This window comes from Salvelinus fontinalis, chromosome 17, assembly GCF_029448725.1.
Source record: "Salvelinus fontinalis isolate EN_2023a chromosome 17, ASM2944872v1, whole genome shotgun sequence".
NCBI classification, from domain to species: Eukaryota; Metazoa; Chordata; class Actinopteri; order Salmoniformes; family Salmonidae; genus Salvelinus; species Salvelinus fontinalis.
Window position 1 is genome coordinate 2406342 of NC_074681.1, and position 20763 is coordinate 2427104.

The window sequence follows — 20763 nt, forward strand, 5'->3', positions numbered from 1 at the left end:
GGAGAACAAACCAGACTTGAATGCAACACTTGTCACGCCCTGACCTTAGTTATCTATGTTTTTCTTTATTATTTTGGTTAGGTCAGGGTGTGACTAGGGTGGGTATGCTAGTTTTGTATTGTCTAGGGGTTTTAGTGGTCTAGGTATTTGTAAGTCTATGGTGGCCTGATTGTAGTTCCCAATCAGAGGCAGCTGTTTATCGTTGTCTCTGATTGGGGACCATACTTATGTAGCCATTTTCCCTTTGGTATTTGTGGGTTCTTGTCTATGTGTAGTTTCCTGTCAGCACTCATTTGTATAGCTTCACGGTTCATTTTGTTATTTTTGTTCAGTGTTCATTCTTATAATCAAGAAGAATGTATGCATACCACGCTGCGCCTTGGTGTCCTCCGTTTGACGGCCGTGACAACACTTAACTAGTTGCCTTGAACGCAACTCAACAAGCACCAGCTGCTAACTATCTCCAATCAGCCTCTACTACTGTTTGCAACACTTAACTAGTTACATTGAATGTAACTCCTCAAACAAGCTCCAGCTGCTACTAACTGCTAATCAGCCTCAACACCTGTTCTCACTCTCATTAATCCCCACCACCTCCCTACTTAACCCTGACCAAACAGTCATTCCTTCTCTCTGTTTTGCATCACATCCCTCCTCCTCCCCTGTTTTAATCTTTTTTTCTTCTTCTTTAGTTAATTTAGGCTGCTGTGGTGAAGGAAATCCCCCACAGAAGATTATTGATAAAACCTAACTACCAAGGCCTGATGGGGATGTCTTTCTGAGACTCCAAGCCAAAACCTAGAGAGTCAACTTCTCCCCCGGATCCTTCGTCTGCAGCCCTTGGCTTCATCTGGCCCATTCTCCCACTGAATCCTCATTCGCACACCCATTCCATCTCCTCAATAAATATTCTAAACCCATTTCATGTCTGGTCCTTAATAAATTTGAGAAATTTTCTTTATAGCAGGCCTATTCCAGTATTGTCTCAGACTGTAGTTTTGTGAAAACCAAAATGTATTTCTGGTTCCTTTCACCAAATCCCTTACTTTAAAGTGAACAGTCATTTACAGTGTAATCCAGAAGGAATGTCTGCTTTGAAACAAGGTTGTGGCTTCTTTCACAATGTTTCACAGATTTTGTTTTATTTTATAGAAATGGAGTGTTTCTAGAAATACAGTTGTCACAATCTTTATGTATGCCTTAATGATATTGTACAGTGAATGACATCCCTCTAATGGATCCAATAACTTTCACATTGATTGTCATAGTAATTCGGGGATTATGCATCATATGGTGTGATAATCCATTAAATTCCATTCGCTAAATGCATTTCAGTGAACTTCCCACAATAACATTTGTCCATTTGTGGCCATTTTTATGAATGAATGACATGTCCAAATATGTCACTTCTTTAAAGAAGAAGCATTTAGCATTTGTCATACGAATTCAACAAAAAAAATAAAAATGTAGACGGAAGAGGAAGTGAAATAGAGTTTGACGTTTCGGAGCTCGAATTCATGTGCAAAAGTATCACGCTCCATAAACGCACTGCAACCAATTCAGTAACGCGCACCTTGCGATTCTGCTGGAGTGGAGCGGAAAGTAGCGTCACTTTCTTCATCGTCACAAGGAACAGAACCAGAGTGACAGCTTTCTGACGTCTAGTTCTTCGTTTACAATGTCGTTTCAAACACTTATAGAATAGACATAACTATTTTGAGTTATTCTTCTACTTTGATTCGATTCTCGAAAGCGGAGATGCAGTACTGGCGGCAGTGCGCATTGTGGCTGATAAACTGCAAGGTGCTTCCTCCGACCCATCGGGTAACCGGGGACAGTGCCCAGGTATTTGACTTGGCTCAGACGCTCCGGGACGGGGTGCTGCTCTGTCAGCTGCTCAACAATTTGAAACCACACACCATCAACCTGAAGGAGATTAACCTTAGACCACAGATGTCTCAGGTAAAGACAAATGCTATTTTGCTTGGTGTGTAGCCTAGTAAGCTAGCTACAGGAAAAACTCTTAAAAGTGTGATAAATTCAATGGCTACCAACCCATTTTATATTTATTCAAGGATTATTTGGTGCGCGCAACATTTTTTTTTTGTAAATGATGAAATACATTCATTTATTTCATGATTTATTTGAAATTGATAGTCCTGATGTCATACACACATTTCAAATAATTGTCATTAGTTAAACTATTTTATGCGATTTCGGTTTGTCTAGTTTATTCATCATCACAGATAAATACCAACTGCCACTATAATTACATTAAACATATACAGTAGGCCTATTTCATCCCCGACTTGTGAAACTGGTACCTGAGTCAGTGAGAGGTAAACCATCTCATGGATTTCTGTTTCTTCTTGGCCCTGTGTCAAATAATATTATTATTATTAAGGCCAAGTTGACACAAAGCCAAGTAGGTTTGCTAATTGCTCTTCTAAAATCCTCAGCGCTCTTCTTAGTAATGACAGTCAGTATACTCAACTTCCATATGGACATGTTTGTTACATAATTATGTTACAAAATGAAGTGGTCTATATTACCCAGCTACTACTAATACTTCAAATACCACATGTATTTCCTAGCTGTTAATGAATAATGTTGACGCTATTGGCCTACAGTCTATTAACCTTGTTGGTTTTCAACCTCGGGTTCCTCTTAACTACTTCAAGTTATCATGTTGAGGAAGTTTGTAAAAGCTTCAGCCCCATGGGGACACAGGAATGCTGTCCAGAGGTGCATCCTAAATGGCACCCTTTTACCATAGGGGCTCTGGTCAAAAGTAGTGCACTACATAGGACATAGGGTAGACCGCTGCTCTCTACCCAGAATTCTCCATCCTCCCCACCACAACACTCATTCCAAGGGGACAGATAACATCCCAGCTTTGATCCACCCTTTAGTTACACCCACACCCACACACACACACACACACACACACAAACACACACACACACACACACACACACACACACACACACACACACACACACACACACACACACACACACACACACACACACACACACACACACACACACACAGATGTGTGTCGGCTGCATGATTCAGACTACATCTGTCAGTAGCCTTTTACTAGTTGTAGACTTTATTGAAATGACCACTAGGCCTTGTAGTTTTTGCCAGATTCTCTTCAAATCAAAATGGCAGATTTACAGTGAGCGTATAGAACATCAAAGACACCTGCTCTTTCCATGATATAGACTGACCAGGTGAATCCAGGTGAAAGATATGATCCCTTATTGATGTCACTTGTTAAATCCACTTCAATCAGTGTAGATGAAGGGGAGGAGACAGGTTAAAGAAGGATTTCTAAGCCTCGAGATAATTGAGACATGGATTGTGTATGTGTGCTATTCAGAGGGTGAATGGGCAAGACAAAAGATTGAAGTGCTTTTGAACAGGGTATGGTAGTAGGTGCCAGGCGCACCGGTTTGAATGTGTCAAGAACTGCAACACTGCTGAATTTATCACACGCAACAGTTTCCTGTGTGTATCAAGAAAGGTCCACCACCCAAAGGACAACCAGCCAACTTGACACAACTGTGAGAATCATTGGAGTCAACATGGGCCAGCGTCCTCGTGGAACGTTTTCAACACCTTTTAAAGTCCATGCCCCGACGAAGTGAGTCTGTTCTGAGGGCAGAAGGGCGATGCAACTCAATATTAGGAAGGTGTTCTTAATGTTTTGTTGTACTCCGTGTAGAACTTCTTGAACAACTTTATTGTTTATTGATTCTACACCTGTATTGCTTGCTGTTTGGGGTTTTAGGCTGGGTTTCTGTACAGCACTTCGAGACAGTAGCTGATGTACGAAGGGCTATATAAAATAAACTTGATTGATTGATTGATTGATTGTTGCCGAAACATTGAACGCAGACAACATGTTATATGGGGTGCCATTGCCATGTGCTAAAACCATATTATAACCTTCTGTGTGTATATTTAGCTATTTAAATGTGTATATTTAGCTATTTAAATGTGTATATTTAGCTGTACACCTGCTGGCCCTGTCTGTGGCCTTGGTCATAGAGAAAGCTGTTTTAAATGTGTATGTTTAGCTGTACACCTGCTGGCCCTGTCTGTGGCCTTGGTCATGGAGAAAGCTGTTTTAAAGGTGTATATTTAGCTGTGACTCTGGCCCTGTCTGTGGCCTTGGTCATGGAGAAAGCTGTTTTAAAGGTGTATATTTAGCTGTGACTCTGGCCCTGTCTGTGGCCTTGGTCATAGAGAAAGCTGTTTTAAAGGTGTATATTTAGCTGTGACTCTGGCCCTGCCTGTGGCCTTGGTCATGGAGAAAGCTGTTTTAAAGGTGTATATTTAGCTGTGACTCTGGCCCTGTCTGTGGCCTTGGTCATAGAGAAAGCTGTTTTAAAGGTGTATATTTAGCTGTGACTCTGGCCCTGCCTGTGGCCTTGGTCATGGAGAAAGCTGTTTTAAAGGTGTATATTTAGCTGTGACTCTGGCCCTGTCTGTGGCCTTGGTCATGGAGAAAGCTGTTTTAAAGGTGTATATTTAGCTGTGACTCTGGCCCTGTCTGTGGCCTTGGTCATGGAGAAAGCTGTTTTAAAAGTGTATGTTTAGCTCAAGAGTGTCACTGCATTGAGCACACCGACAATTTCTGCAGAAACACCCACAGTCAAACACCCACTATAGATTAGCATGTGTTTTAATCTTTCCGTACTGTAATATATCACAACGTCGTTGTCAGCGTTACATCTTTCCCCCGAATGGACAATCAATTCATTTATTATCAGTTATGTCTTTACCTCACAACATGCTGTTTCATTAATCTGTGTGGATTTTGTATTGTAAGCTTTTCCTCATTGTGTTTATCCATTCTGCACTATAGAATAGAACGAGAGCTCCAGTCCAGGCAAATCTTACTGGACAATGCAGAAAGCTGTAGCCCTACAGCAGTAGGTCATCTGATGCAGTAGGTCATCTGTGTAGTAGTCCAGATAGGAAATGGCTTTGTCATTGTGCGCCACCACTGTTCTAGCCATACGTTGTGGGTGGTTAATACAAGCAGACGTCTATCATAATGGATTGAAGGGAGGGAGGGATGGAGAGAGATAGAGGGGGAGGGAGGGAGTGATGGAGAGAGGGAGGAATGGGGATAGAGAGATGGATAAGCGGGCAGTGTACTGTGATTAAGTAGTTATAGCCTACTGAACTGCTATTTTTAGCCAAGTACTGCATCTAGGGGCAGGTAGTGTAAAATCTGCATTTTGTGGAGCAGGCATTGTACCATTTTGATATATTTCACATTTAAATGTGGAATACTCACTGTAGTTGAAACATGTCTTTGATCTCTGACAGAGCTGACGCAACTAGACTAGTTTAGAAAGAAAGATTCTTCAACCAAAAACAGTGTATTCATACAGAGAGCGAGAGAATCAGAGATCGAGAAAAAGAAATGAATGACTTGAAAGAGAAGAAGAAAGAAGAGAGAGAGAAAGGAGAGAGAGAGAAAGGAGAGAGGGAGAAAGGAGAGAGGGAGAAAGAAGAGAGGGAGAAAGAAGAGGGGGAGAAAGAAGAGGGGGGGAAAGAAGAGGGGGAGAAAGAAGAGGGAGAGAAAGTGGGTTACTTTGCGCTGTGACGTTCAGATTGACCCTGTGGAGTAAAACCAAGACCTTCAGGCAGACACACTTTAAAACAGTACAATATAATAAAAATATAGAGTATCTACAGTACCTAAATTGATTAGGCCTACATATCGACCCCCCCCCCCCCTGAAGTGTTCAAAGACTTGTGAACATTTTAGGCGTGAAATACTGTTCCCTTTCAGTCACATCCAACTGTAGTCACTCCGATACAGTGTTGTTACATGGCAGAGTCTTGGCGTATTCTACATCTGAGGATGTGTTGCTAGTCTCCTCCTCAGTCTCCTTATTATAACAGTTGATCACAGAGATGCCTGTGATTTATCCTGTAACCCCAGGGGCCCCCCCTCTCTCTCTCTCTCTCTCTCTCTCTCTCTCTCTCTCTCTCTCTCTCTCTCTCTCTCTCTCCCTCTCCCTCTCCCTCTCTCTCTCTCTCTCTCTCTCTCTCTCTCTCTCTCTCTCTCTCTCTCTCTCTCTCTCTCTCTCTCTCTCTCTCTCTCTCTCTCTCTCTCTCTCTCTCTCTCTCTCTCTCTCTCTCTCTCTCTCTCTCTCTCTCTCTGTGTTTGTGGAGGAAGTGGAAGAGTGCTGACCAACAGTCCAAGTCACAGCCATTTAACTCACAAAGGGCTTTATTAACTAAATGTCTAGTTGTACTGTGTTACCAGCTCTGAGCAGCTCTGGGCATGTTGAGAATGAATGTTGTGTAGTATTCCTGTTCCAACTTCCTGCCACACTGTAATAAGACTGGATTTCCTGACCCCCGACTGAGCGTGATAATTGGTCAAAATGCTCAAAGCCCAACCAAATAACCCCCTGTAGCCCCACATTTCTTATCCGGTCAATCACATTGCCCTGATTGAATACATGTATATATTAAATCCCATTACAGTACATATTTTTTTTTTTACACATAAAATAAATGAGAAGCTGAAAGTTAAAAAGTCAATAAATGCCATAAAATCAGAGTGTTGATGTTGTCCTGGACTGGCCCTCAGACTAGTGTCCCACCAGTGTGATGTTGTCCTGGACTGGCCCTCAGACTAGTGTCCCACCAGTGTGATGTTGTCCTGGACTGGCCCTCAGACTAGTGTCCCACCAGTGTGATGTTGTCCTGGACTGGCCCTCAGACTAGTGTCCCACCAGTGTGATGTTGTCCTGGCCCTCAGACTAGTGTCCCACCAGTGTGATGTTGTCCTGGACTGGCCCTCAGACTAGTGTCCCACCAGTGTGATGTTGTCCTGGACTGGCCCTCAGACTAGTGTCCCACCAGTGTGATGTTGTCCTGGACTGGCCGTCAGACTAGTGTCCCACCAGTGTGATGTTGTCCTGGACTGGCCCTCAGACTAGTGTCCCACCAGTGTGATGTTGTCCTGGACTGGCCGTCAGACTAGTGTCCCACCAGTGTGATGTTGTCCTGGACTGGCCGTCAGACTAGTGTCCCACCAGTGTGATGTTGTCCTGGACTGGCCCTCAGACTAGTGTCCCACCAGTGTGATGTTGTCCTGGACTGGCCGTCAGACTAGTGTCCCACCAGTGTGATGTTGTCCTGGACCTCAGACTAGTGTCCCACCAGTGTGATGTTGTCCTGGACTGGCCCTCAGACTAGTGTCCCACCAGTGTGATGTTGTCCTGGACTGGCCCTCAGACTAGTGTCCCACAAGTGCGATGTGTCCTGATTTATCCTAATGGAATAGATTTGATGGAAAACTGCACTTTGCTTAAGGTTTAACCTCCTCCTCATCCAGCAATCAAAGATTGATGGTTCATGTCATCATCTCTCAGTTATTAATGTTCAAGAAAGAGTATGTAGGAACTTAAAAGTTCCTCAAAAGCTTAGAAGTACAGTATGTGCTCTTTGAGTCTGTTTGATACATTTTACGAGTTTTCAGAAATATGAACTGAGATAAATGTTAAAGTTCACCAGGAGGTTATCAATGTACTGTATTATGAATGTGTTATTGTGCAAACCGGTTTCATTAGAATATGTGTAAATAGTGACGTTTAACAGTTATTTGTCACCTGTGCTGACGTGTTAGTTATGAGATAACCAATATGTCTTAGTGTTCTATTTGTTAACTATTTTTGTTCTTCTGTTCCCAGTTCCTCTGCTTGAAGAATATCCGGACCTTCCTGACATCCTGCTGTGAGGTGTTTGGGATGAAGAAGACTGATCTGTTCGAGGCCTTCGACCTGTTTGATGTCCGGGACTTTGGAAAGGTAACAAAGACATACCGCGGCCAACTCTCCGCTCTGTTTGTTCATACCTTTACAAAAAAGTCGTACAGGAAGTCCTGAAGAATATATATATATGCAGGACTTCCTATTCCTGCAGAATTTTCGTGGCCACTTTCCTGTAGGACAATTCCTGCAGGAATCCTGCAGAATCATGTAGGAATCATGCAGGTAGTCCTTCGGGGAAACAATCTTGCAGGAATCCTGCAGATAGACCTCAAATAAATCCTGCAGGATTGTTTCCTGAATGATCAGCTGCAGGAATTGTCTTACACCAAAATGGCCCCCAAATCCTGTGGGATATCCTGTGGGTGAGGGTCCTCCAGGTAATTCCACAACATTTCCAGGGCGGCCATTTTCCTGTAGGAACACCTGCTGGATTCCTTCCTCATCCTTCAGAGAATTCCATGTAGGACAATCCACATTCTTTCAAAAAAAATGGACAAATTGCACAAGATATAAGATTGCATGGCAACGTTATTATCCAATGAAGCAAAAGCTGATGTGTTGGATTGGCCATTTCACCATATTATTTTGTGCAGATTTAGCAGATTTTGAATAAATATGGTAAAGGCATATTTTGTAAGAAGAGTGAGAATAACGGTGACATCACGTGATTAGCTTATGTGTGTTGGTGTGAAGTGAAACGGATGTCTGGAATGGTAAACGTGGTGATAGTTGGATTTAATATGGCTGGTACAACGACAACATGTGACAGTAATGCATGTGTGTTAGGCTCCGTTTTAAAGGGAGAAATGAGAGGTTGAAAGTGTGTGTGGTGTTTCCTTCGCCTGCATGGCTGTCGTCCAGTGCTGCCTTCTATGGTAGTCAGCCTCACAGTTGTTAACAGGCTCTGTCTTAACTGGGGAGGACAGGAGACAGATGACAGAGGTCAGAATATCACTACAGAACATCTGTGTTACATGAAAAACGGCAACAAAATAGTGCACATGATATACTGTAGTAGTGAAAGACAAGCTACTCACCTTTAATTGGTAGACCACTGGACTAATGGAGCTTTAACTAGTAGGCCACTGGACTAATGGAGCTTTAACTAGTAGGCCACTGGACTAATGGAGCTTTAACTAGTAGACCACTGGACTAATGGAGCTTTAACTAGTAGGCCACTGGACTAATGGAGCTTTAACTAGTAGGCCACTGGACTAATGGAGCTTTAACTAGTAGACCACTGGACTAATGGAGCTTTAACTAGTAGGCCACTGGACTAATGGAGCTTTAACTAGTAGGCCACTGGACTAATGGAGCTTTAACTAGTAGGCCACTGGACTAATGGAGCTTTAACTAGTAGAGTAATGGAGCTTTAACAAGTTGACCACTGGACTAATGGAGCTTTAACTAGTAGACTAATGGAGCTTTAACTAGTAGGCCACTGGACTAATGGAGCTTTAACTAGTAGGCCACTGGACTAATGGAGCTTTAACTAGTAGACCACTGGACTAATGGAGCTTTAACTAGTAGACCACTGGACTAATGGAGCTTTAACTAGTAGGCCACTGGACTAATGGAGCTTTAACTAGTAGACTAATGGAGCTGCAAATTAGACAAGGAATCAGAGACAGATTAATTAGTAAATGTATTGTTTTTTCATGCAATTCAACTCTAATGTGGTGTGGTGGCCTTCTGCTAAACTGTTAGAAATACTAGGTGTGTGTTTTCTGTGCTTCCTGTAGTCTAAGCTGTAAGGGAGAATAAGAGAATTCACATGGTGGAGGTGGGGAAACTGTCCAAGCAAGCTAAGAGTAAAACATAGAGAAAGTCATGTTAAAATTAGCAATTTCTATTTAAATCAAGCTATTTGTATTTTCAAATTGGGACTTAATATATTTCAGTTCAAAATAATGTGATATTTCATAGATACATGTTTTGTTCCAAATTGCGTACTTGTGTTCTATGTTAGCGAGTGTTCTATGTTAGCGAGTGTTCTATGTTAGCGAGTGTTCTATGTTAGCGAGTGTTCTATGTTAGCGAGTGTGTTCTATGTTAGCGAGTGTGTTCTATGTTCAGCGAGTGTGTTCTATGTTCAGCGAGTGTGTTCTATGTTCAGCGAGTATGTTCTATGTTCAGCGAGTATGGAAGTCAACTGTCATTATTCAAGTATGATTCCAAACATAAGAACGCGAAACGGAAAATATGTACTAGGTTTGCGGGAAGTTCTATAAGCATCCTTGGGAGGTCTGGAAAGTAAAGCACACATGGGAGCATACATTTTCGTTCCCTTCGCCGGGAAGGCTATCCCATGACACCTTGCAACACAGCGAAAATCCCCCCCAAAAAATCTGAATTAATGGTGGACTGAAGTCCCTGCTTGGGAGAAAATGTTCCAGAGGAATAACTTTGTAAAATGTAAGTATTACGTTTATTTATTCACAAAATTTTGTTAAAATATTAGTAACAAATTACTTTCATATGAATTTTGAATTCAAATGTTGACTCACTGCTGTTTATCAGCCTGCTACCCAGGCTAAGTTGGCTAGCAGGCAATCTCATCCTGGTTATCAGCTGTTTTAGGGATGACAAACTAAACAAACTAATCGTAAAATCAGCCGTGTCAATTGTGAAAACCCAGACAGTTTTTAAAAATCCTGAATTGGTGAACTTGCTATTCAGCTAATGAGAAATGTAGCAAATCGTTTTTTTCACATTTGTTTTCAGGGACAGATGGCAACTGATGTGTTAATTTCACTCCGTGGCTTTGGCAGGACAAAATAGTCATGGCCGACTGGTTTGGAGGTAAGACATTTTAACATCTGATTAACAGCGTAGGAAATGCTGCTAGCTGTGTTCTGTTCAATGTAGCTTGCTAGCTAACCAAGTTATTTGTGCATTCTTACATGATCAGTCAATACATACATGTAGTGTCTGTTTACCTAACATTAGCTAGCTTTCTTCTTGTCACTTTCCCCTCCCCTCATGTTTCACCATTGCATGCACAGAAAACAATTTAAATAATGAAATGATCAATTAAAAAGGTAAATCGGTGACAACTTGATCAAGGCTATAAATATGCAGAACTGTTTTTCAAAACCATTGCACATTAGCAAAGGGGAGTTGTGGTTCTCAGCAACTTGAACCAGCACTGACATTTGAGCAGTGAGGTTAATTTCTCCTCCCTCGGCCTTCTGTTTCTGCTCTGTTCTCCTCAGGTTGAAGCACATCCCACCCCGTCACTCAGACAGATGTAAAGAACTTGAGAACCTCCCATCCACCAGGAAAATCTCCCCATTCCAGGAGTTTAGTCAGGAATTTATTCAGCAGTATAGCTTTTTGAATGTTAATCTCCTTGATGTCCCCTCACTTGGGGCTCCTTGATGTCCCCTCACCATTTACTTCATGCTCATATTATCTTTAATTTCTTATTGTTGTTGCATTGTTGAGAAGGAACCTGCAAGTAAGCCTTTCATTGGACCATGTGTATCCTGTACATACGACCAATACAACTTTTGTACAATGGACAGTGTTCTAAAGATTCATGCAGATAAAAGGTGAACCAATAAAAGGGTTAATATTAATTAAACAAGACAAGTGTTGATGTTTCCACACGGTTCTGGGTTTAGAGCCTTTGGCATCTGGGGGCTCCGGTTCATCTGTCTAAGAGAAAGGCATTAATAATATTACAATGGTGTATTAATTTAATATATATATATATATATATATATTTCTGTTTGATATGCATACATATAAACTCAGCAAAAAAAGAAACGTCCTCTCACTGTCAACTGCGTTTATTTTCAGCAAACGTAACGTGTAAATATTTGTATGAACATAACAAGATTCAACAACTGAGACATAAACTGAACAAGTTCCAGAGGCATGTGACTATCAGAAATGGAATAAAGTGTCCCTGAACAAACGGGGGGGTCAAAATCAAAAGTAACAGTCAGTATCTGATGTGGCCACCAGCTGCATTAAGTACTGCAGTGCATCTCCTCATGGAATGCACCAGATTTGCCAATTCTTGCTGTGAGATGTTACCCCACTCTTCCACCAAGGCACCTGCAAGTTCCCAGACATTTCTGGGAGGAATGGCCCTAGCCCTCACCCTCCGATCCAACAGGTCCCAGATGTGCTCAATGGGATTGAGATCCGGACTCTTCGCTGGCCATGGCAGAACACTGACATTCCTGTCTTGCAGGAAATCACGCACAGAACGAGCAGTATGGCTGGTGGCATTGTCATGCTGGAGGGTCATGTCAGGATGAGCCTGCAGGAAGGGTACCACATGAGGGAGGAGGATGTCTTCCCTGTAACGCACAGCGTTGAGATTACCTGCAATTACAACAAGCTCAGTCCGATGATGCTGTGACACACCGCCCCAGACCATGACGGACCCTCCACCTCCAAATCAATCCCACTCCAGAGTACAGACCTCGGTGTAACGCTCATTCCTTCGACGATAAATGCAAATCCGACTATCACCCCTGGTGAGACAAAACCGCGATTCATCAGTGAATAGTTTTGTCTGGTCCAGCGACGGTGGGTTTGTGCCCATAGGCGACATTGTTGCCTGTGATGTCTGGTGAGGACCTGCCTTACAACACGCCTACAAGCCCTCAGTCCATCCTCTCTCAGACTATTGTGGACAGTCTGAGCACTGATGGAAGGATTGTGCGTTCCTGGTGTAACTCGGGCAGTTGTTGTTGCCATCCTGTACCTGTCCCGCAGGTGTGATGTTCGGATGTACCGATCCTGTGCAGGTGTTGTTACACGTGGTCTGCCACTGCGAGGACGATTAGCTGTCCATCCTGTCTTCCTGTAGCGCTGTCTTAGGCGTCTCACAGTACGGACATTGCAATTTATTGCCCTGGCCACATCTGCAGTCCTCATGCCTCCTTGCAGCATGCCTAAGGCACATTGAAGCAGATGAGCAGGGACCCTGGGCATCTTTCTTTTGGTGTTTTACAGAGTCAGTAAAAAGGCCTCTTTAGTGTCCTAAGTTTTCATAACTGTGACCTTAATTGCATACCGTCTGTAAGCTGTTAGTGTCTTAACAACCATTCCACAGGTGCATGTTTATTAAAGGGGCGGCAGCGTAGCCTAGTGGTTAAAGTGTTGGATTAGTAACCGAAAGTTTGCAAGATCGAATCCCCGAGCTGAACAAGGCAGTTAACCCACCGTTCCTAGCCTGTCATTGAAAATAAGAATTTGGTCTCAACTGAATTGCCTAGTAAAATAAAGGTAAACAATTAAATTTATTTTTACGAATTATCTTTGAAAGACAGGGTCCTGAAAAAGGGATGTTTATTTTTTTGCTGAGTTTAATTAAACTGGGCATTGTTTGTTTTTGGGCAGTGTTTGTTTTGTACAATATAAATGCAACATGAATCAATTTCTAAGATTTTACTGAGTAAGGAAATCAGTAAATTTAAATAAAATCATTAGGCCCTAATCTATGGATTTCACATGACTGGGAATACAGGTGTGCATCTGTTGGTCACAGATACCTTAACGAAAAGGTAGGGGGTGGATCAGAAAACCAGTCAGTATCTGGTGTGACCACCTTTTGCCTCATGCAGCGCAGCACATCAGCTTGTGGAATGTTGTCCCCCTTCTCTTTAATGGCCGTGTGAAGTGGCTGGATATTGGTGGGAATTGGAACACGCTGTCGTACATGTCAATTCAGAGCATTCCAAACATGCTCAATGGGTGACATGTCTGGTGAGTTTCTAGGCCATGGAAGAACTGGGACATTCAGCTTCCGGGAATTGTGTACAGTTCTTTGCGACATGGGGTCATCATCCTGAAACATGAGTTGATGGAGGTGGATGAATGGCACGACAATGGGCCTCAGGATCTCGTCACCGTATCTCTGTGCATTCAAATTGCCATCGATAAAATGGAATTGTGTTCATTGTCTGTAGCTTATGCCTGCCCATACCATAACCCCACCGCTACCATGGGGCACTCTGTTCACAACAGTGACGTCAGCAAACCGCTCAACACAGTCCGACGGCCCATTGTTATTGACCAAATACTTATTTTCCACCATAATTTGCAAATAAATTCATTAAAAATCCTACAATGTGATTTTCTGGATTGCTTTTTCTAATTTTGTCTGTCATAGTTGAAGTGTACCTAATTACAGGCCTCTCTCATCTTTTTAAGTGGGAGAACTTGCACAATTGGTGGCTGACTAAATACTTTTTTTGCCCCACTGTAAATACAATATAGCAAGTAAAACACTGGAATGGTAGATTTGCAGTGGAAGAATGTGCAAAGTAGAAATAATGGGGTGCAAAGGAGCAAAATAAATAAATACAGTAGGGGAAGAGGTAGTTGTTTGGGCTAAATTATAGATGGGCTATGTACAGGTGCAGTACTCTGTGAGCTGCTCTGACAGCTGGTGCTTTAAGCTAGTGAGGGAGATAAGTGTTTCCAGCTTCAGAGATTTTTGCAGTTCGTTCCAGTTATTGGCAGCAGAGAACTGGAAGGAAAGACAACCAAAGAAGGAATTGGCTTTGGGGGTGACCAGTGAGATATACCTGCTGGAGTGCGTGCTACGAGTGGGTGCTGCTATGGTGACCAGTGAGCTGAGATAAGTTGGGGCTTTACCTAGCAGAGACTTGTAGATAACCTGTAGCCAGTGGGTTTGGCGACGAGTATGAAGCGAGGGCCAACCAACGAGAGCATACAGGTCGCAATGGTGGATAGTGTATGGGGCTTTGGTGACAAAACAGATGGCACTGTGAGACTACATCCAGTTTGTTGAGTAGAGTGTTGGAGGCTATTTTGTAAATGACATCACCGAAGTCGAGGATCGGTAGGATAGTTAGTTTTACGAGGGTATGTTTGGCAGCATGAGTGAAGGATGCTCTGTTGCGATATAGGTAGCCGATTCTAGATTTAATTTTGGATTGTAGATGCTTAATGTGAGTCTGGAAGGAGAGTTTACAGTCTAACCAGACACCTAGGTATTTGTAGTTGTCCACGTATTCTAAGTCAGAGCCGTCCAGAGTGGTGATGCTGGACGGGCGAGCAGGTGCGGGCAGTGATCGATTGAATAGCATGCATTTAGTTTTACTTGCATTTAAGAGCAGTTGGAGGCCACAGAAGGAGAGTTGTATGGCATTGAAGCTCGTCTGGAGGTTAGTTAACACAGTGTCCAAAGAGGGGCCAGAAGTATACAGAATGGTGTCATCTGCGTAGAGGTGTATCAGAGAATCACCAGCAGCAAGAGCAACATCATTGATGTATACAGAGAAGAGAGAATTGAACCCTGTGGCACCCATAGAGACTACCAGAGGTCCGGACAACAGGCCCTCCGATTTGACACACTGAACTCTATCAGAGAAGTAGTTGGTAAACCAGGCGAGGCAATCATTTGAGAAACCAAGGCTGTCGAGTCTGCCGATAAGAATGTGGTGATTGACAGAGTCGAAAGCCTTGGCCAGGTCGATGAATACGGCTGCACAGTAATGTCTCTTATCTATGGCAGTTATGATGTTGTTTAGGACCTTGAGCGTGGCTGAGGTGCACCCATGACCAGCTCTAAAACCAGATTACATAGCGGAGAAGGTACGGTGAGATTTGAAATGGTCGGTAATCTGTTTGTTAACTTGGCTTTCAAAGACCTTAGAAAGACAGGGTAGGATAGATATAGGTCTGTAGCAGTTTGGGTCTAGAGTGTCACCCCCTTTGAAGAGGGGGATGACCGCTCTTCAAAGACGATACGACGATACGAAAGAGAGGTTGAACAGGCTAGTAATAGGGGTTGCAACAATTTCGGCAGATCATTTTAGAAAAAGAGGGTCCAGATTGTCTAGCCCGGCTGATTTGTAGGGGTCCAGATTTTGCAGCTATTTCAGAACATCAGCTATCTGTATTTGGGTGAAGGAGAAATGGTGGGGGCTTTGGCGGGTTGCTGTGGTGGGTGTCGGGCAGTTGACCGGGGTAGGGGTAGCCAGGTGGAAAGCATGGCCAGCCGTAGAGAAATGCTTATGGAAATTCTCAATTATAGTGGATTTATCGGTGGTGACAGTGTTTCCTAGCCTCAGAGCAGTGGGCAGCTGGGAGGAGGTGCTCTTATTCTCCATTGACTTTACAGTGTCCCAGAACTTTGCTAAGCTAATGAAACATGGTACCAACATTTAACATGTTGTGTTGATATTTTTGTTTAGTGTAGTTTTATTGCATCATAAAACTATCTTGAACATCCTATGCATAATATACATGGGTGTTATAGATGTAAGAATTAATACAATACAAACATGCTCATTGGAAATTAAACACCAGCAGTCTTAATACAATGCAATATTAGCTTCACAGTGAAACAGCACTATTCTGGCTATTTATCATTCTTAAACATGAAGTAAAATAGCTTCTTTCAAATCTTATTTTCACTATTTTTAATAAATATTTTTTTAGCTTCAGCCTCAGTACAATGCATGAAAGCTTACCTGTTATACATCCACAATGATTTAGCCGCAGACCAAGCAATTTGCGAGAGGAGATCGCCGTATTTTACGGTATCAGCTTAATTCACTAACAGGTACTGAGAAAATCGATTCTGTTACTTGTTATTCATGTTAAGTATTTCCATTCTGGGATAGTTGTTCACTGAATTGCTAGCACTAGTTGCTCACACTGCTACATTGGCTACAATGTAAACAGACGTAGTGTAACGACTTCCTCTTCTTCTGACGAGGAGTAAGAGATATCGGACCAATGTGCTGCGTGGTAACTGTCCATTTTAATATGTAAAACTGAACACTACAAAAATACAAAATAACAAAGTGAATGACCAAACGAAAATCGAAACAGTCCCGTATGGTACAAACACAGGAAACAACCACCCACAAAACACAATAGAAAACAGGATACCTAAATATGGCTCCCAATCAGAGACAACGACTGACACCTGCCTCTGATTGAGAACCATACTAGGCCAAACACATAGAAATAGAACAACAGAACAAAACATAGAAAAACAACATAGAATGCCCACCCCAAGTCACTCCCTGACCAACTAAAATAAAGACATAAAAAAGGAACTAAGGTCAGAACGTGACACGTAGCTAGCTAGCATAAAAGCTGACGATGATGCAGTTTCCTATTTAGGTTAGCGGTCACGTCGAAGTACGTTTCAAATGTAGTGGATGTTAAGCTACACGGTATGCTCTCTCAGGTGTGCTTGGAAGATCACCCTTGAAAGAATGGGAGAATGCAAGTATGCAATTTGGAACACACGCTAATGAACCCATATTTATTATTTAAACGTAATCATGTCATTTACATGTCATGATCGGTCATGTGATTTGGTTACCGTCATCAAGTGCAAGCCAAGAAGCCATAAAATCTCATCTATCACCATCCATTTCAAAACACTTAAAAAGTATAGCCTAACTTGTGACAACAGTACTAAAGAGACCTAGCAAGTGGGATATCAAACCTCATGTAACTTTCCATGGAAGCAAAAGTAAAGAAATTTATATTAACGTTTTTTTTATCAAAGTGGTAGAGAACATGCTAGTTAACTTACTCATAACAAATATTCTGCAAACACAACACATAAAAAAATAACTATGCTACCCCCTAACATGTTCATATAAACCTTTGTTGTAGTTTTAGTATGTTTCTCTGACTCTTTACTTGTAAATTGATAGTAATATTAGCAATACTTCAAATAGCTAGCTAAACTGCCTAGCAACTATTTCCTCAACTGCCAACTGTCAACTGTTGCTATTGTGACAAAGATGTCACATCTGTTGGAGTTCTTGTTGTAAATGATAAATGAGAGTTTAAAACACATAAAAAAAATATAAAAAAAAAATAGCTAGCTATATACAAAATGATGTGCACTCACCTCTATACACACTTTATCTCCTCCTGCAGTTTGACTAGCTGATATGGCTCTAGGAATATCAAAATTCTTGCATTTTTCTTGCTGGAATTGGTCCTGCAGGACTTGCCATATTCTGCAGGAATATCAAAATCATGCCAGTTTCGGTCCTGCAGAAAGTGTCATGTTTATGCAGGATTTTCTAAATATCTGCAGGACACCTTTAGAATTCCTTCACAAAAGGTTGAATTCCTGCAGGACTGTTTTTGTAAGGGTATACTGTATTACAGCAACATGCAGGGTTTTATCTGGATCAATAGGAGGCTTACATGGTGCGCGTTAAAAGGGAAGTGACAGGGGGAGTGGTCACGGCTGAAACTTACAAACATGTTTAGGCCCTCATCTTGGCGGTGTAGAGAGCTTTTAGAATTTTGAAGGCAATTTCCTGCGATTCTACATATTCTGCCATGAAGCTGAGAGAAAATGTTGTAGATTTAAATCTAATTTCCTGCTATTCGATGCACTTTGCCATTGGCTAATGCCGTCCTTTAGCTAAATCATTTTTGTGGTTAATTTTCTATTCTCTGACTGTCCAGCTTTTATGTTGGTGATTGTTAGTTCTCAAAGATTATATTATAAAACAAAAATATTGGTTCATTATCGTTTCAACATACTGTATATCTGGTTTTAGTCGTTATAAGTTTACTATGAAAACATTTTTCCATCACGAACATTAGAAAAACCAAAAAAGTGTTTTTGTACACTGTTTGGATTTCAATGGCAAAAAATGTTTACTCTCTGCTGTGTTTGGTAATATACTGTATTACAGTAACACGTCTTGTGGATACTGTTGATATGACTATAGTCAGACCAGCCAGCCAGCCACACGTCTTGGGGATACTGTTGATATGACTATAGTCAGACTAGCCAGCCAGCCACACGTCTTGGGGATACTGTTGATATGACTATAGTCAGACTAGCCAGCCACACGTCTTGGGGATACTGTTGATATGACTATAGTCAGACCAGCCAGCCAGCCACACGTCTTGGGGATACTGTTGATATGACTATAGTCAGACCAGCCAGCCAGCCACACGTCTTGGGGATACTGTTGATATGACTATAGTCAGACTAGCCAGCCAGCCACACGTCTTGGGGATAGTGTTGATATGACTATAGTCAGACCAGCCAGCCACACGTCTTGGGGATACTGTTGATATGACTATAGTCAGACCAGCCAGCCAGCCACACGTCTTGGAGATACTGTTGATATGACTATAGTCAGACTAGCCAGCCAGCCACACGTCTTGGGGATACTGTTGATATGACTATAGTCAGACCAGCCAGCCACACGTCTTGGGGATACTGTTGATATGACTATAGTCAGACTAGCCAGCCAGCCACACGTCTTGGGGATACTGTTGATATGACTATAGTCAGACCAGCCAGCCAGCCACACGTCTTGGGGATACTGTTGATATGACTATAGTCAGACCAGCCAGCCAGCCACACGTCTTGGGGATACTGTTGATATGCCTATAGTCAGACTAGCCAGCCAGCCACACGTCTTGGGGATACTGTTGATATGACTATAGTCAGACTAGCCAGCCAGCCACACGTCTTGGGGATACTGTTGATATGACTATAGTCAGACTAGCCAGCCAGCCACACGTCTTGGGGATACTGTTGATATGACTATAGTCAGACCAGCCAGCCAGCCACACGTCTTGGGGATACTGTTGATATGACTATAGTCAGACCAGCCAGCCAGCCACACGTCTTGGGGATACTGTTGATATGACTATAGTCAGACTAGCCAGCCAGCCACACGTCTTGGGGATACTGTTGATATGACTATAGTCAGACTAGCCAGCCAGCCACACGTCTTGGGGATACTGTTGATATGACTATAGTCAGACCAGCCAGCCAGCCACACGTCTTGGGGATACTGTTGATATGACTATAGTCAGACCAGCCAGCCAGCCACACGTCTTGGGGATACTGTTGATATGACTATAGTCAGACCAGCCAGCCACACGTCTTGGGGATACTGTTGATATGACTATAGTCAGACTAGCCAGCCACACGTCTTGGGGATACTGTTGATATGACTATAGTCAGACCAGCCAGCCAGCCACACGTCTTGGGGATACTGTTGATATGACTATAGTCAGACTAGCCAGCCAGCCACACGTCTTGGAGATACTGTTGATATGACTATAGTCAGACCAGCCAGCCACACGTCTTGGGGATACTGTTGATATGACTATAGTCAGACTAGCCAGCCAGCCACACGTCTTGGAGATACTGTTGATATGACTATAGTCAGACCAGCCAGCCACACGTCTTGGGGATACTGTTGATATGACTATAGTCAGACTAGCCAGCCAGCCACACGTCTTGGAGATACTGTTGATATGACTATAGTCAGACCAGCCAGCCACACGTCTTGGGGATACTGTTGATATGACTATAGTCAGACTAGCCAGCCAGCCACACGTCTTGGGGATACTGTTGATATGACTATAGTCAGACTAGCCAGCCACACGTCTTGGAGATACTGTTGATATGACTATAGTCAGACCAGCCAGCCACACGTCTTGGGGATACTGTTGATATGACTATAGTCAGACCAGCCAGCCAGCCACACGTCTTGGGGATACTGTTGATATGACTATAGTCAGACTAGCCAGCCACACGTCTTGGGGATACTGTTGATATGACTATAGTCAGACTAGCCAGCCACACGTCTTGGGGATACTGTTGATATGACTATAGTCAGACCAGCCAGCCAGCCACACGTCTTGGGGATACTGTTGATATGACTATAGTCAGACCAGCCAGCCACACGTCTTGGAGATACTGTTGATATGACTATAGTCAGACTAGCCAGCCAGCCACACGTCTTGGAGATACTGTTGATATGACTATAGTCAGACTAGCCAGCCAGCCACACATCTTGGAGATACTGTTGATATGACTATAGTCAGACCAGCCAGCCACACGTCTTGGGGATACTGTTGATATGACTATAGTCAGACCAGCCAGCCACACATCTTGGAGATACTGTTGATATGACTATAGTCAGACCAGCCAGCCAGC

General features: G+C 42.8%; 1 protein-coding gene across 2 annotated transcripts in view; it reads left to right on the forward strand.

The window, feature by feature from the left end:
• Window positions 1–1532: 1532 nt before the first annotated feature.
• The window catches only part of vav3b (vav 3 guanine nucleotide exchange factor b), a gene marked incomplete at its 3' end in the record, with an annotated part of 100065 nt that continues 80834 nt past the window's right edge, over window positions 1533–20763 (forward strand). For both annotated transcript variants that reach the window (XM_055865872.1, XM_055865873.1), the window contains 2 exon segments: window positions 1533–1962; window positions 7734–7850. In XM_055865872.1, coding sequence (XP_055721847.1) covers window positions 1759–1962; window positions 7734–7850 — 321 coding nt within the window.